Source organism: Nannospalax galili, unplaced genomic scaffold (assembly GCF_000622305.1).
Source record: "Nannospalax galili isolate Female #2095 unplaced genomic scaffold, S.galili_v1.0 scaffold2927, whole genome shotgun sequence".
NCBI lineage: Eukaryota > Metazoa > Chordata > Mammalia > Rodentia > Spalacidae > Nannospalax > Nannospalax galili.
The window spans coordinates 909,302-923,261 of record NW_008355812.1 but is presented as its reverse complement, the minus strand read 5'-3'; the positions used below and the strand labels follow the sequence as shown (position 1 = coordinate 923,261).

Here is a 13,960-nt window from a genome sequence, read left to right as displayed (position 1 = left end):
TTCTGGCCGCCACAGGCACCCCCACACAAGTGGCGTTCACACACACACACACACACACAAAGCCGACCCTTACATGGCTTCCCAGTTAGGCAAGACCTCGTTGTTCCAGGTGAGGGCAGCGTTCCCGATGCCGTCTTCAACCCTGCACCTCTCCTCCAGCTGCTTTCTCCTCCTCTGGGCCTCTCTAAGCTCTGAAAGTCATCCAGGAAAACAAGAAGAAAGCATTGGCAACCAGTGCACACTATGTTCAAGTTGGGTGACGTTTCTAAAAGAATCCTCTTAGGAAACACAGGACAGTAACACTGAGCTAGGGCTGGAGACATGGCTCAGAGGGGAGGAGCACCTGCTGTGCAGCATGAGCCCTGAAGCTTGGACTCCAAAACTCATCTGAAAGCTAATGATGGTCCTGCACATGCCCGCAACCCCGACACGGAGCAAGGCAGACAGAAGGGCCGCTGGGGCTTGCTGGCTTCCAGCCGTGCCAAAAAACAGAAGCTCCAAGATCAGTAAGAGAACAAGGTGGACAGGGTCTGGACACCTGACACCCTGCTCTGGCCTCTGTGCACACTACCCCACTGCAGCAGGCAGAGCAAACACACGCTCTTGATGCTCACACCATACCCTCCAAGTTTTACTTATTTATGAAACTCAGGGTCTTGCTATGTAGCCCCAGGCTAGCCTCAAGCCTGCAGCTCACCTTCTACTTCAGAGTGCTGGGACTACAGCACACACTACCACACCCTTCTTCTTGCGGACTGTAGAATATTTAACATCATCCAGCTTTTAGTAAATGTTTTTTAAATATTTTATTGATTATTTTTATTTTATGTGTATTCGTATATTGCCTACATGTAGGTAAATGCACCCATGTCATGCAATGCCCGAGGAGGTCAGAAGAGGCTGTCGGATCCCTCGGGACTGGAGTTATGGACAGTTGTTAGCTGCTATGTGGGTGGTGGGATTCAAACCCGGGTCTTCTGCAAGAACAACCAGTGTTCTTAACCGCTGAGCCATCTCTCCAGCCCCTAGTAAACGTTTTAAGTATAACTTACTTCTTTAGAAAAGTACCAGTATAATTTGATTAACATGAACCGCACAAGCCCAAGAAAGCATCCTAATCAAATTAACAGAACACACTGCCAAGTCACTAAGTGCCTCCTAGTCCTCCCCCCCCCCCGAGTCCTTCCAAACAGGACCCCCAAATTCACTCCAAACAACTGGTTACTCTTGATGTATCAACAGCAGCACTAAGACCACACACTTGGTCATACATGCCACTGTAACTTCTGCATCCATGGGTTCTACAGCCATGGCCTCAGTCAACCTCAGACTTTTTCCTTCCTTCAGGAGGAAAAATCATGTCTGTTCCAAACATGTACACACTGCTTTCTTGTTGCTAATATAGCACTTACATAGTGTAACAACCTTTAGATAACATTTATATCTTATTAAATATTATGGGTAGAGATGATATGACGTGTACAGGAAGATGTGTATAGGTGATATGCAGATACTACAGGCCCTCTTACATATGAGACGAGCATCTTCAGATAGGTACCAGCTGGGGGGTCTGGAACCGCTCAGCCATGAATACCCAAGAACAACTAGTGTTTTTATTATGGGGAGATGTAACAAAATGTACCATCATAACCACTCTAACTGCACAGTTCAGTCAGGTTTATTCACCTTGCTTTGTGACCCTTACCACTGTCATTTGTAGAATCTTCTCATCTTCCCCGTAACTGAAACTGTGCCCATCAGCCACTAATTCTGTCTGCCCTACTCTTGTCAGCCCCCATCTACTTCAGAAGAATCTCGATACTCTGCCTTTGGTACGCCATAGAAATCGAATCACAAGATGTGTTGTTTGGTGACTGGCTTGTCTCACTCCAGACCAACCAAGTTCAACCACGCTGTAATGTGTCAGAATTTTCTTTTCTTCTAAAGGTTGAGTAATATTCCATTTTGCTTATTATATGTACTTTTAAGATACCTTAGCATCACAGAGCTTTTTAGGTATTGCAAAGGATCTTATCAGACCCAATCACATCTCGTAAGGACAAGAAGGAACAGTATCTGCAGGCTGTCTTGGCTGAAGCCCTCTCTAGAATGCTCTTCTCCTACAGTCTGTGGCTCTTAGGGGTGGGGTCTTGTTACGTGGCTCAGACTTGCTTCTGCTTCCCAAGTGTGGGGCTGACGGGTGTGCAGCCATAACCTGCTCGCACAGATTACCCTGCTACCAAGAATGAACAGAGGCATGCCTTTTGTGTGTGTGTAAAATCTTCAATTTCAAACTATTAAAGCCTTCATCAAGGTTAAAGAGTACCAAAGATAAGAAAATATTCAGCATCCCAGAGTGAGGCGTGCCCCGTCAATACCTCGCTTCTTGGCCTGGACCACCATCTCTTCATACTGCTGTCTGTGCCTCTGGGCCTCTTCAGCTGGTTTTGCTGGGAGATTTCTTGACAGGAAATAAATAGGTTTACACCATTACAAATAGATAAAAGTCTGAGGAAAAAACCCACTTAAAGCATTATTCACATAGAAGTTGTAAAAAGCTCAAAGGTCAAAAGATTACAGTTACTTCATAAACTAAAAATATATTTGTTTTGTTCTTTGTTTTGTTGAGCCATGTCTTACATATAGCCCAGATAATCCTCCTACCTCAGCCACCCCCAAGTGCTGGGATTACAGGCATGTGCTACCTTGCCCAGCTGAGATTGAACTCAGAGCCTCACACATGCTAGTCAAGAGTTCTACCACTGAGCTATACCCCTAATACCAATTTCTTACAAAAGAACAATGTTCACTGGAAACAACTGGGTTATGAAGACAAGTTGAGAGAAGAAAACAGCCACCTCAGCTTCAACAGCAATTCATTACATGGTACTTTTTTCACAGCATCCTTCAAAGGGATTCTGGTTTGACAGAAAGCCATGTGGGCGCGGCAGGGTGACTTCACAATATGCATTATGTAAATGTTTGAATACATTCAGAGGCCAGGTTTTTTTTTTTTTTTTGGTCTTTTTGAGACAGGGTCTCCCTGTAGCCCCAGCTGTCCTGGAACTCACTATGTAGACCAGGCTGGCCTTGAACTCACAGAGATCTGCCTGCTTCTGCCTCCCGAGTGCTGGGATTAACAGTGTGCGCCACCACGCCCACATGCCAGGATTTTTTTTGTTTGCTTTTCTGAATGCTTGGTTTTCAGATTAGCTCTTGTGATGGTTAATTCTGTCAACTATAATCCCTTAGGAAACACACGTCTGGGCGTGGCTGAAGGCATTTCCAGACTGGTTTAGTTAAGGAGGAATGTGGTGACACCATTCCACGGTCTGGAGGAAGCAAGATGAGTATCGGCATCCGCTGCTCCCTGGCCGAAGACGCAACGTGACCAGCACTCCACACTCCTGCACCACGGTGGACGACACCCTCGAGCTATGAGCCAGGATAAGGCCTTCTTTCCTCGAGCTTCTTTTGCCAGGAATTGGTCACGGCAATGAGGGAAGAAACGGCTACAGCTTTGTAGCACGCGGGCTTTGTTCACACACAAACATGTGTAAGCTTACACAGTCCAAAGAACACTAAATGGACACTCTCAGAAATCAGCTTCTGACTGCTGGAGGCAGACAACGGGACGCAGTGTCACCTGGCTGCACCCCTCAAGCACCATAAGCCACGTTCCCTGGAGAGTCTAACCTGCCACTGGCTGAAGGGAGCAAGACCCCCAGTCAGAGCGCTAACGGCCCGGTCTTCACACAGTGGCCTTTCTCTAATGCTCCGTTCTCCTCTTCAGGATCCCCTATTCCCTATTCCAAGAACCAGGAAAGGACAGTAGATGCATTCCTCATTAGATGTCACCTGCTTTAAATAATTATATTCTCTCTCTCTCTCTCTCTCTCTCTCTCTCTCTCTCTCTCTCTCTCAGAGGATAACTTACAGAAGTCACCTCTCTCCACCATGCGAGTTCTAGGGATCAAACTCAGGTCATCAAGGTGGCAGCAAGAGCCTTTACCCATTGAGCCGTCCGTCTCACTAGCCTGACTTCGCTGTCTAAATCTCAGCCTGGATGAACTAGCCCAGTGTTGTACAACCTGTTCTTTCTCAAGCAGGAAACTTTCTATCCCGGCACACTGTTCTACTTAGAAGATCAGCAGTGACTTCTTAACCCATTGAGGTCTCCAAACATGATCTCATCATACAATGGGTAAGCAGAGGTCCAGAGAGGTGCTGTGCCTCACCCAAGGAACTCCGCAGGTCAGCCTGGGAAGTGTCCTGTAAACTAAGGCACCTCCAAAGCACCCTGAGCATGCTGGCAGGTTCCTTGCAGTTACAAACCAGTCTGACACCGTAACCACGCCAAGAATTCCTAAATGGTAAACAACTTGATCACCTTTCTATGAAGCAGGACAGTTCTCCCAACCAGCTATGTGATGTCACTACAGAACATGTGCCGACACAGGGGAGCAAGTGACACGGCCACTCTTCTTCCCTCTCCTGTCCTCCACGGAAAGTAACCAGCAAACCATCCTTATCCCTACAGGACACAGTAGATTCTTCCTAAGACTCACGCAGGTCTGTCCTCGAGGATGAGGGCCGTGGTGGACAGTGGCTCAAAATCCAGGTTCTTCCTCACATTCTGCTTTGGAGAGGACGGCCTGCTTGGTCTTCCAGCCTTGTCTTCATATTCCTAGGACAAAGAACCAGGATGATTCTAGGCCCAGTGATCCGTATACCATCAAGCAAAAGAGTTGCCTGTGACTGAGTTAATTTTAATGGCGAATTCAATGAAAATATTTTCTACTATTCTGAAGGAAAAGTGAGGTGGGAAGGGGTCCAAGAGCTCTCTGGGGAGCTGATGCTTTATGACAGGAGGCCTGCAAGCTCCCCTTGCTGGTGGTTACAAAATTACAAAGGGTCTGGAGTCTACTCTGTCCCTCGATAAGGCTTCACACACACTGAGGTCTCAAGACATGGGTAGCTGAATACTGTAATGGCTACTGGTATGTCATCACTGCAAACTGTCAGGTAAATAATTGTGCCATGCCTTGGAAATCTTAAACGTGACCTCCATACCCACTGAGTCACTAATTTGCTCCATAAACTGCAGCCACAGAAACTTAGTCATGTCTGGTGACCCACATTCAAGCACCCAGCAAAGGGCTCAGGAGAGCCAACAAGCAGTGCTTCTGGGATAATGCACGACTGAGGCTCCCTGCAAAATAAAAAACGGCTGTTTTCTGGTTGTCCATGACAGTCAAGAACCATCCCTGAAGGAATGATAATCGAGCTGGGAAGCAGGCAGGCACACGTGGAGCTGCCATACGATCTCCATGTTATTCCAGATGATGTGAGTAGCTTTGTCCCGCTGATGGGCTGTATTGACACTGGCTGTCAAGAGGGTTATTTCTGGGAAAATTATTTCACAAGCAAATATTCTCTCATCCAGAAAGGCCAATTGAGGCTTCTAAAAAGTAGAAGCTGGCCAGGAGTGGTGGCGCACACCTTTAATCCCAGCATTCGGGAGGTAGAGTCGGGCGGATCTCTGTGAGATCAAGGCCAGCCTGGTCTACATAGCAACTTTCAGGCCAGCTGGGGATACATAGTAAGACCCTAATAAAAATAAAAGGCTCTGTGCTGACAAAGATTCTAAGGCATGTGGCATTTGGTCAAGAATTAGCAGCAAACACCCCGTAAGGTGCTACTTACCTGCTGAGTCTGGCCTAGTGCCATATATGCCAAGGCTAGTCCCAAAATCTGGACGCCTCTTTCCATTATTGTGGGTCTAGATACTGACTGTCTCACCTGATCTTTCTGAAAACTCAGGCTGGCAAGTGTCACCCCATCTTACAAATAGGACAATGCAAGGTCAGAGTGCAGACTGCAGGCCCCTCCGTACTGCCACCCTGAGGAGGACTGGCCTCCTTTGTGAATATCTGCACACAGATGTGCGGTTTGAGAGGGAAAATGCCAAGTCCTCCATGGTTTGGGGGGCTTCTGAAACCAGAAGGGACTTGGAACAAACACAGGTCTACCAACTAGCAGCATAGGCCCAGGCAAAATTCTTTCTTAGAATTCTGGAGCCTGGTTCCCACAGCCACCAGGTGGATAAGGGCACTATCAGAGCAGGCTACTGCCAGAAACAAGGAGGCAGCCATGCAGCGCTCAGCACAGCCCGGGTGTACAGCAACTGGGTGGACTGCACCATTACCCCCTTTTGCCCAGACCTGAAATGACTGAGTAAGACAGGAGAAAGTGCTCTAGTTCTGAACACCATCTGAGGAGCCCTGCAAAGTTTGCAAGCAGAAGATGAAGCAGAGTCCAAGAGTAAATGGAAGCGAACACCACGATTCGTGGCCGAGAAAGCAGACCCCGCCGGTGTGCGTCTTACTATTACTAGCAACAGTGACAACAGACCCCGCCAGTGTGCGTCTTTTACTAGCAACAGTGACAACAGCCCCCGCCAGTGCGTCTTACTATTACTAGCACCAGTGACAACAGCCCCCGCCGGTGTGTGTCTTACTATCACGAGCAACAGTGCCAGCAGCCCCCACCGTTGTGTATCTTACTATTACTAGCAACAGGGACAACAGCCCCCGCCAGTGTGCGTCTTTTACTAGCAACAGTGACAACAGCCCCCGCCAGTGCGTCTTACTATTACTAGCACCAGTGACAACAGCCCCCGCCGGTGTGTGTCTTACTATCACGAGCAACAGTGCCAGCAGCCCCCACCGTTGTGTATCTTACTATTACTAGCAACAGGGACAACAGCCCCCGCCAGTGTGCGTCTTTTACTAGCAACAGTGACAACAGCCCCCGCCAGTGCGTCTTACTATTACTAGCACCAGTGACAACAGCCCCCGCCGGTGTGTGTCTTACTATCACGAGCAACAGTGCCAGCAGCCCCCACCGTTGTGTATCTTACTATTACTAGCAACAGGGACAACAGCCCCCGCCAGTGTGCGTCTTTTACTAGCAACAGTGACAACAGCCCCCGCCAGTGCGTCTTACTATTACTAGCACCAGTGACAACAGCCCCCGCCGGTGTGTGTCTTACTATCACGAGCAACAGTGCCAGCAGCCCCCACCGTTGTGTATCTTACTATTACTAGCAACAGGGACAACAGCCCCCGCCAGTGTGCGTCTTTTACTAGCAACAGTGACAACAGCCCCCGCCAGTGCGTCTTACTATTACTAGCACCAGTGACAACAGCCCCCGCCGGTGTGTGTCTTACTATCACGAGCAACAGTGCCAGCAGCCCCCACCGTTGTGTATCTTACTATTACTAGCAACAGGGACAACAGCCCCCGCCAGTGTGCGTCTTTTACTAGCAACAGTGACAACAGCCCCCGCCAGTGCGTCTTACTATTACTAGCACCAGTGACAACAGCCCCCGCCGGTGTGTGTCTTACTATCACGAGCAACAGTGCCAGCAGCCCCCACCGTTGTGTATCTTACTATTACTAGCAACAGGGACAACAGCCCCCGCCAGTGTGCGTCTTTTACTAGCAACAGTGACAACAGCCCCCGCCAGTGCGTCTTACTATTACTAGCACCAGTGACAACAGCCCCCGCCGGTGTGTGTCTTACTATCACGAGCAACAGTGCCAGCAGCCCCCACCGTTGTGTATCTTACTATTACTAGCAACAGGGACAACAGCCCCCGCCAGTGTGCGTCTTTTACTAGCAACAGTGACAACAGCCCCCGCCAGTGCGTCTTACTATTACTAGCACCAGTGACAACAGCCCCCGCCGGTGTGTGTCTTACTATCACGAGCAACAGTGCCAGCAGCCCCCACCGTTGTGTATCTTACTATTACTAGCAACAGGGACAACAGCCCCCGCCAGTGTGCGTCTTTTACTAGCAACAGTGACAACAGACCCCGCCGGTGGGCGTCTTACTATTACTAGCAACAGTGACAACAGACCCCGCCAGTGTGCGTCTTTTACTAGCAACAGTGACAACAGACCCCGCCAGTGTGTGTCTTACTATTACTAGCAACAGTGACAACAGACCCCGCCGGTGTGCGTCTTACTATTACTAGCAACAGTGACAACAGACCCCACCAGTGTGTGTCTTACTATTACTAGCAACAGGGGCAGCAGCAGTTGACCACAATAACCAGCCAAGCGCTTTCCAAAGGTCTCACATTCAGAGCTGACTCAACTCAATTTCATCTGCACACCAATCTTCAGTGAGAGAAGACACCAGAGCCTCCCTTCCCTCACCTCCTAAGTGGAGAATGGGGAAGCTGGGTCCCACTCCAAGCATTAAGTCCTCAGCCATATTTCTAACCAACTCATGTGAGCTGTTCACAGATAGGAATCCCCTGGAAGGGATTTCATCATGTTCTGTTTCAGTAATGCTTTCAACCTTGACAGAAACTTGTAATACTAAGCTCAGTGCAGGCAGGGCAGAGCACAGTCAGACAACACGCTTCACTCACTACACAGTGACATATGATAAAAACAACAGAGTCTGGCCTGCCCAAACCTGAAATCCTAGGCAGCCTTTTAAAGGCCAACTGGCACTTCCAAATACGAACAGAATGGCCCTGGTCCCAAGGTCCTGCCACAAACCTAGCCCTTCTCCTCCAGCCATCTCGGTGTCCACAGTAAGCTCAGTGCGCAACCAGACAAACCCGCTCTAGACACAAGAGGAATACTTACTACTCACTCTAAGGGCCCTGTGGAGAAGCAGGACTCACTAGAGAATCACCATTTGGTCTGCTCTTCAAGAGATCCCCATCCCCAGCCTTGCAGGGCTCACTCTATAGATAGAGAGGCCGTGGCAGGAGCTATAGCTGGAGGACAAAGTCTAAGTTCCGGCTCTGACCTTAGGCAAGTCATCTGGATTGTCTCATGCTGCTGTGTCCTCACCATAAACAAGTGGCAACTGGGAAGGCCACTGTGAGAGTTAATGGGAGAGCATACTGGTGATGGCCAACTGCCCTGGAAGGACTAAGCTCTTCTGGCATGCCAGGCGAAATCTGTGAGTCCCCGCCTCACTTCAGTCTGCCACCCCAAAGTCTCTCCTGCATGGGACCAAATTAGGCAGTCTTTTGGTTTAAGTAACACTTCTCTAATACTAGGATCATCAAAAGTCCTGCAGACTAATGAGTAAAACTGCCCATACAGTCAACTGTGGCTCCACCCACACTAGACCCCAGCAGAAGTCAACTCAGAACAGGATTCTTCAGAGTTATACTACAAGCCAGTTTAATTGATCATGAAAGGACCTCTAAAAATAAAAACAGTAAGGGCATATGCTGCCAAGCCTGATGATCTGAGTTCAATCCTTGGGACCCACATGGTAGAAGGAGAGAACCAACTCCCAAAAACTGTCTTCTGACCTCCACACACACCCTATACCATGCAGACGCTGTGGCACACATGCACATACACATCAAATAAACAAATGTAACTTAAAAAAAGCAATTAAAAAATTAAAAAAGTACACCTAGTAAGAGCACGCTCTCTCTGTTCTATGCCTGACTATACCTGTGCAGAGACTCGACTTAAATTACCTAAATGGAGTCATTTCCAAAAACTTTGCAAGCCACTGATTTAGAAAGCACCCCGGATAGAAAGAAGCCTCTGTCCTAAGTAGTTGGTAATGAATCCTGCTGCAGAAGACAAGACCAAGCCAATGCATCTGCTAACCTGGGAAGAAATTTTGGGGTCTGATGAACCAGTAGGTCCAGAAAAAGAGCAGCCAGGTACCTGAACTGGGCCTCAATGCCAGGCAGGAACCATGAACAAAGCAAAGTCAGCAGGAGGAAGAGGGAAGGAGGCTATACAGAGAAAAGGACGCTCGTGTGAAGAGAGCATGTGGGGCCCACTCTTTGAGATCCTCATCCCCAGTCTTGCAGGCTCACTCTGTAGATACAGGGAAACACTACAACACAGGGCAGAAGGGGTGATGAGAAATCCCGGGCCAGATACCATGATTGGGGGCAGTATCCTATGATTGCTCCATTTCAGCAAAAGCAGATAAGGTCTAGACAGACCGTGCGAGACAGACCTTCTGACACTACAAACAGTAGCCAAGGGGCACCCAGGAGATCCCGATTTGTGGGTTAGGAAGAGCACTGTAAACAAAGATGATGCCAAGTCAAAACTCTGTGCCTAGCCATGATAGTCTCAACACGCAGCTGCCCAGAGCTGGTAGAAGAATCTGAAGTAGAAGAGTCAGACTTGGGGCAGGGCTTTAAGAGGAGTCTGAGAGTGAGCAAGACTTATCTGCACAAATGCCCAGGGCTGAGAGCCAGAAGAAAAGCATCAGGCAACTGAATTAGGTTTAAAATATGGCAGCACACACACACGTGCACACACACACACACACACACCTCTAAATAGACAATCTGTATCAAAGGTCTCAGAAGATAAGAGGGATCACCCATCCACACTACTTACAGAACTGGAAGAGTGCTATAAAGATAGCCAAGAATGGCAATAATCTGATATCTCTCTCTCTCTCTCTCTCTCTCTCTCTCTCTCTCTCTCTCTCTCACACACACACACACACACACACACACACCCCACTTCCTGGAAATCTATCCCAACAAAAGGGCCATCAATCAGAACCCGTGCTCATATCTGACTCAGCTATCTGCAGCAGCAAGATCTGTCTGTCAATATAAACAGAGTCCAGGATCGACTCTGGAATAGGGACTCTCGAACAGCTAAGCCGTCTCGAGGTAACCTTAAAGATTTAGATGAACTTAAACTAAGAGACAGCATGGGGCAGACCACAGGCAGCATCCAAGGGGAGCACTGCAGGATGAACCAGCCCACCAGCAATGCCACCTGGAGCTTGTCAAGGATGAAGACTGTCAAGGGTAAAGATCATACGAGAACACGTAAGCATGAGACATGTACCCACAGCAGGTGCCAGAAGTGACAGGCAGGTCTGTCACTGTGTTACTATAAAATTATTTCCGTGGTATTCTGTGCTTGCGAGGGTACAGCAAAGACAAAGACGACTGCAGTGTGGCACGGCAAAGCTGGTTTCATCCCTCTGCTGAGCGTTTGAGAGAGGGCTGCTGCTCCCAGACAGGGGGTTGCCTGGCCATTTGGAGAGGAAAGTGCCCTACATGGGTTTTAGAGATGCTCAGCCTCCCAGAAGACAGTGGTAGGAGGAGGGCCGGGGCGAGCCTCTCCTCTCTGGGCTCTGTTCCCTGTTCCAGCAGTGTCCTCCCAAAAAAGCATTCTCTAGGTTCCCTGGAGTGCAGCATTTGGGACAGCAGCTCTAAGGAGAAGGCGCTATCGATAGGTCAGATTTTTTACAAACATCAAGAACACAAAGTCAGGACGGGCACCAGGGTGTAAGATGTGCCAACCCTTCCCTGGACTCTAGGAAGCCGGGATGCGGTCGGCCCTGGGGTCCCAGGAGGAGCACTTGGTTGGGACAGTCTCCTGTCCCCCAGGTGGGCAAGACCTCTGAGTGGCCGCGGCCTGACCTGACCTGGCTCTGCCAGGCAGCGATGGCTCCAGGGAAGGCCGGGCTGGAAGGCTCAGTCTCTCCGACAACCCCGGACCTGTTAGAGCACCTGGCGGCCGCAGACACAAAGACTGCTGGGGAGGGGCCTCGGCGGTCGCCCCGCCGTGCGGGCACACCTGCACCCCAGCACGCACGCACACCGCACACCCCGCACACGGGCCCAGCAGGCCTGGAGGGGCAGATGGGCGGGCCGCGGACTCACCATGAACGCCAGGCCTCAGGGGCGCGTGGCCGGAGGCTCCATGCCGCGGGGCCGCCTCCCCTGCTGCCCCAACCAGAACCACCGACCACAGCAGCTCCGGGCGGGCGGGGGGGGGGGCGGGCGGGGCGGCAGGACGCTCAGTCGCGCACAGATACTGCGATCCCGATCCGCTTTGCGATCCCAGCCTGGGCTGGGCCCGGCTGCAGGGACCTCCTCCCGGGAGGCGGGGATGCCTCCCAGCCAGTCCCAGAACCGAGTGGGCAGCCCAGGATGGCGGCTGCAGCGGCTGCGCAGGATAAAGCGCTGGGTGGAAAGGGCCAAGTTCCACTTCGTAATATTACGGGAAGAAACAGAGGAACACGTGCCACGAAGGGGAACTCGCTGAAAGAAACAAACAGTGTCTTCCAGAAAGCCGGTGGTTATGAGCTAACTGAGTGCTCATCAGAGCCTGCTTCCCGGAAGTGCTGGGAGCTGCGCCTGATACTACAGGGTGATGGATTGTTATCTCAACATGCACTGTGCTGTTCAGGCCAGGGAGGCAGAGGTGGGCAGGCTTCTGTGAGACTGAGGTAAGCCTTGTTCGTCTACTTGGCAAGTTCCAGGCCAAGCCTAAATGGGGCTACAGGGAGACGTGTCTTAAACAAAACAAAAACCTGTATAAAGACCCCTCCAAAAAAATTTTTTGGTCTTTTTTGAGATAGGGTCTCCCTGTAGCCCCAGCTATCCTGGAACTCGCTATGTAGACTAGGCTGGCCTCGAACTCACAGAGATCCACCTGCCTCTGCCTCCCAAGTGCTGGGACTACAGGTGTGCGCTGGTGGGTCTTCCAGTTCGGCATCCTTACAAATTCGAAATAAGCAACACTAAGCTCTGTCTTTGATGGATCCAGGGCTGGGAGTTACAGGGCCTGCCGTAGCTGGTTTTCTGGAACGTGGTACTTAACAAATCATGATCAGAAACGTCCTCAGAGGCTGGTAAGTGATGGTGTAGGTGCGGAGAAGCTGATGCCCATAAAGCCCTGGGAGCACTATAAAACAGTGTGGCAGCTGTGGAAGAGTTTTAACAATTTCTCACAATCAACATATACCAACCACACATCTCAGAACCTACCCAAGAGAATTACACCCACAAAAAGCCTTGTGTGCAAAAATTCACAGCATCTGTGTAATGGCCAAACCCTAAAAACCACCCAAATGCCCACCAGTTGAGGGATGCATAAATAGCAACTTAGAGACACACACTGTTACACGCATACCTCAGAAACACCGTGGTAAGAGACGCCAGAAAGAAGACAGCCTCTATGATGCATCAAAAGGCAAATTTTTATAGAATGCAAATTAGTGTGGGCCTGGAGGAGAGGTGGGACTGGAAGCCCTAGATTATGAGAATCTTCCAAACTGGATGCAATGACAGGTAAGTGACTGTGCATGTGCTGAGAGTCACAAGCATTCATAGAAAGTGGCCTATGCAGCACACCGGCTCATGGGTGGAGTGCCCAGCTGTTTGTGAGGCACTGGGATCAATCTCCAGTAGTGAAAAAGAAAAAAGTATGGGCTGGAGCCATAGCTCTGCAATTAAGAGCACCAGCTGCTCCTGCAGAGAACCCAGGTTCGAATCCCAGCACCCACATGGTGGCTAACAACCTTCTATAACTCCAGTTCCGGGGGATCCAACACCCTCTTCTGACCTCCGAGGGAACTGTACAACTTACATACATGCAGGCAATACACTCATACACATAAAATAAAATAATAAAATATTTGAAAAAAAAGGAAAAAATATATATATAGAAAAAAAAAACCTTAAAAATAAGGAAAGGCAAAAGCGGGGGAGGGGGTCCTTGTGATTCTCAGAGGGGCATTTTTAACACGTCTGCCTACAGATTAGTCTTTCCTGAAAGGATTATCCTTGTGCTAAATATTTGCTATTTGGTTAAAGCCCAGATATTGAGACGTTACAATGCTAACTTATAGAAATATGCCCAACAGACAAGACAATGTTAGGGATTAGGTCTTACGGCCTCCACAGGTGAGGCTGGAATCCAACCTGGCCGTTGTGTTCTAGTCCTTTTGTTTCCATGCATATCCTGATTCCTACATCCTCACGTCCTCTTGGAATCAGTTTTACCATCCTACTCATTGCAGGGCATTAAACAATGAATCTTTGGGGCTGGAGAGATGGCTCAGTGGTTAAGAACACTGGCTGTTCTTGCAGAAGATGTGGGTTCGAATCCAAGCACCTACATGGCAGCTGTTTG

General features: G+C 49.5%; 1 protein-coding gene across 4 annotated transcripts in view; it reads right to left on the bottom strand.

The window, feature by feature from the left end:
* Tbc1d14 (TBC1 domain family member 14) overlaps positions 1 to 13,960 on the bottom strand; it is a 110,892-nt gene that overhangs the window by 34,299 nt on the left and 62,633 nt on the right. For 2 of the 4 annotated variants that reach the window (XM_029556486.1, XM_029556487.1), the window contains exons 3-5: positions 4,569 to 4,687; positions 2,379 to 2,461; positions 74 to 191 (exon numbers count right to left, since the gene is read on the bottom strand). In XM_029556486.1, coding sequence (XP_029412346.1) covers positions 74 to 191; positions 2,379 to 2,461; positions 4,569 to 4,687 — 320 coding nt within the window. Of the gene's footprint in view, positions 1 to 73; positions 192 to 2,378; positions 2,462 to 4,390; positions 4,546 to 4,568; positions 4,688 to 11,703; positions 11,825 to 13,960 lie in introns of those variants that run through there. The other 2 variants (XM_008853811.3, XM_029556488.1) reach the window with 2 other exon arrangements.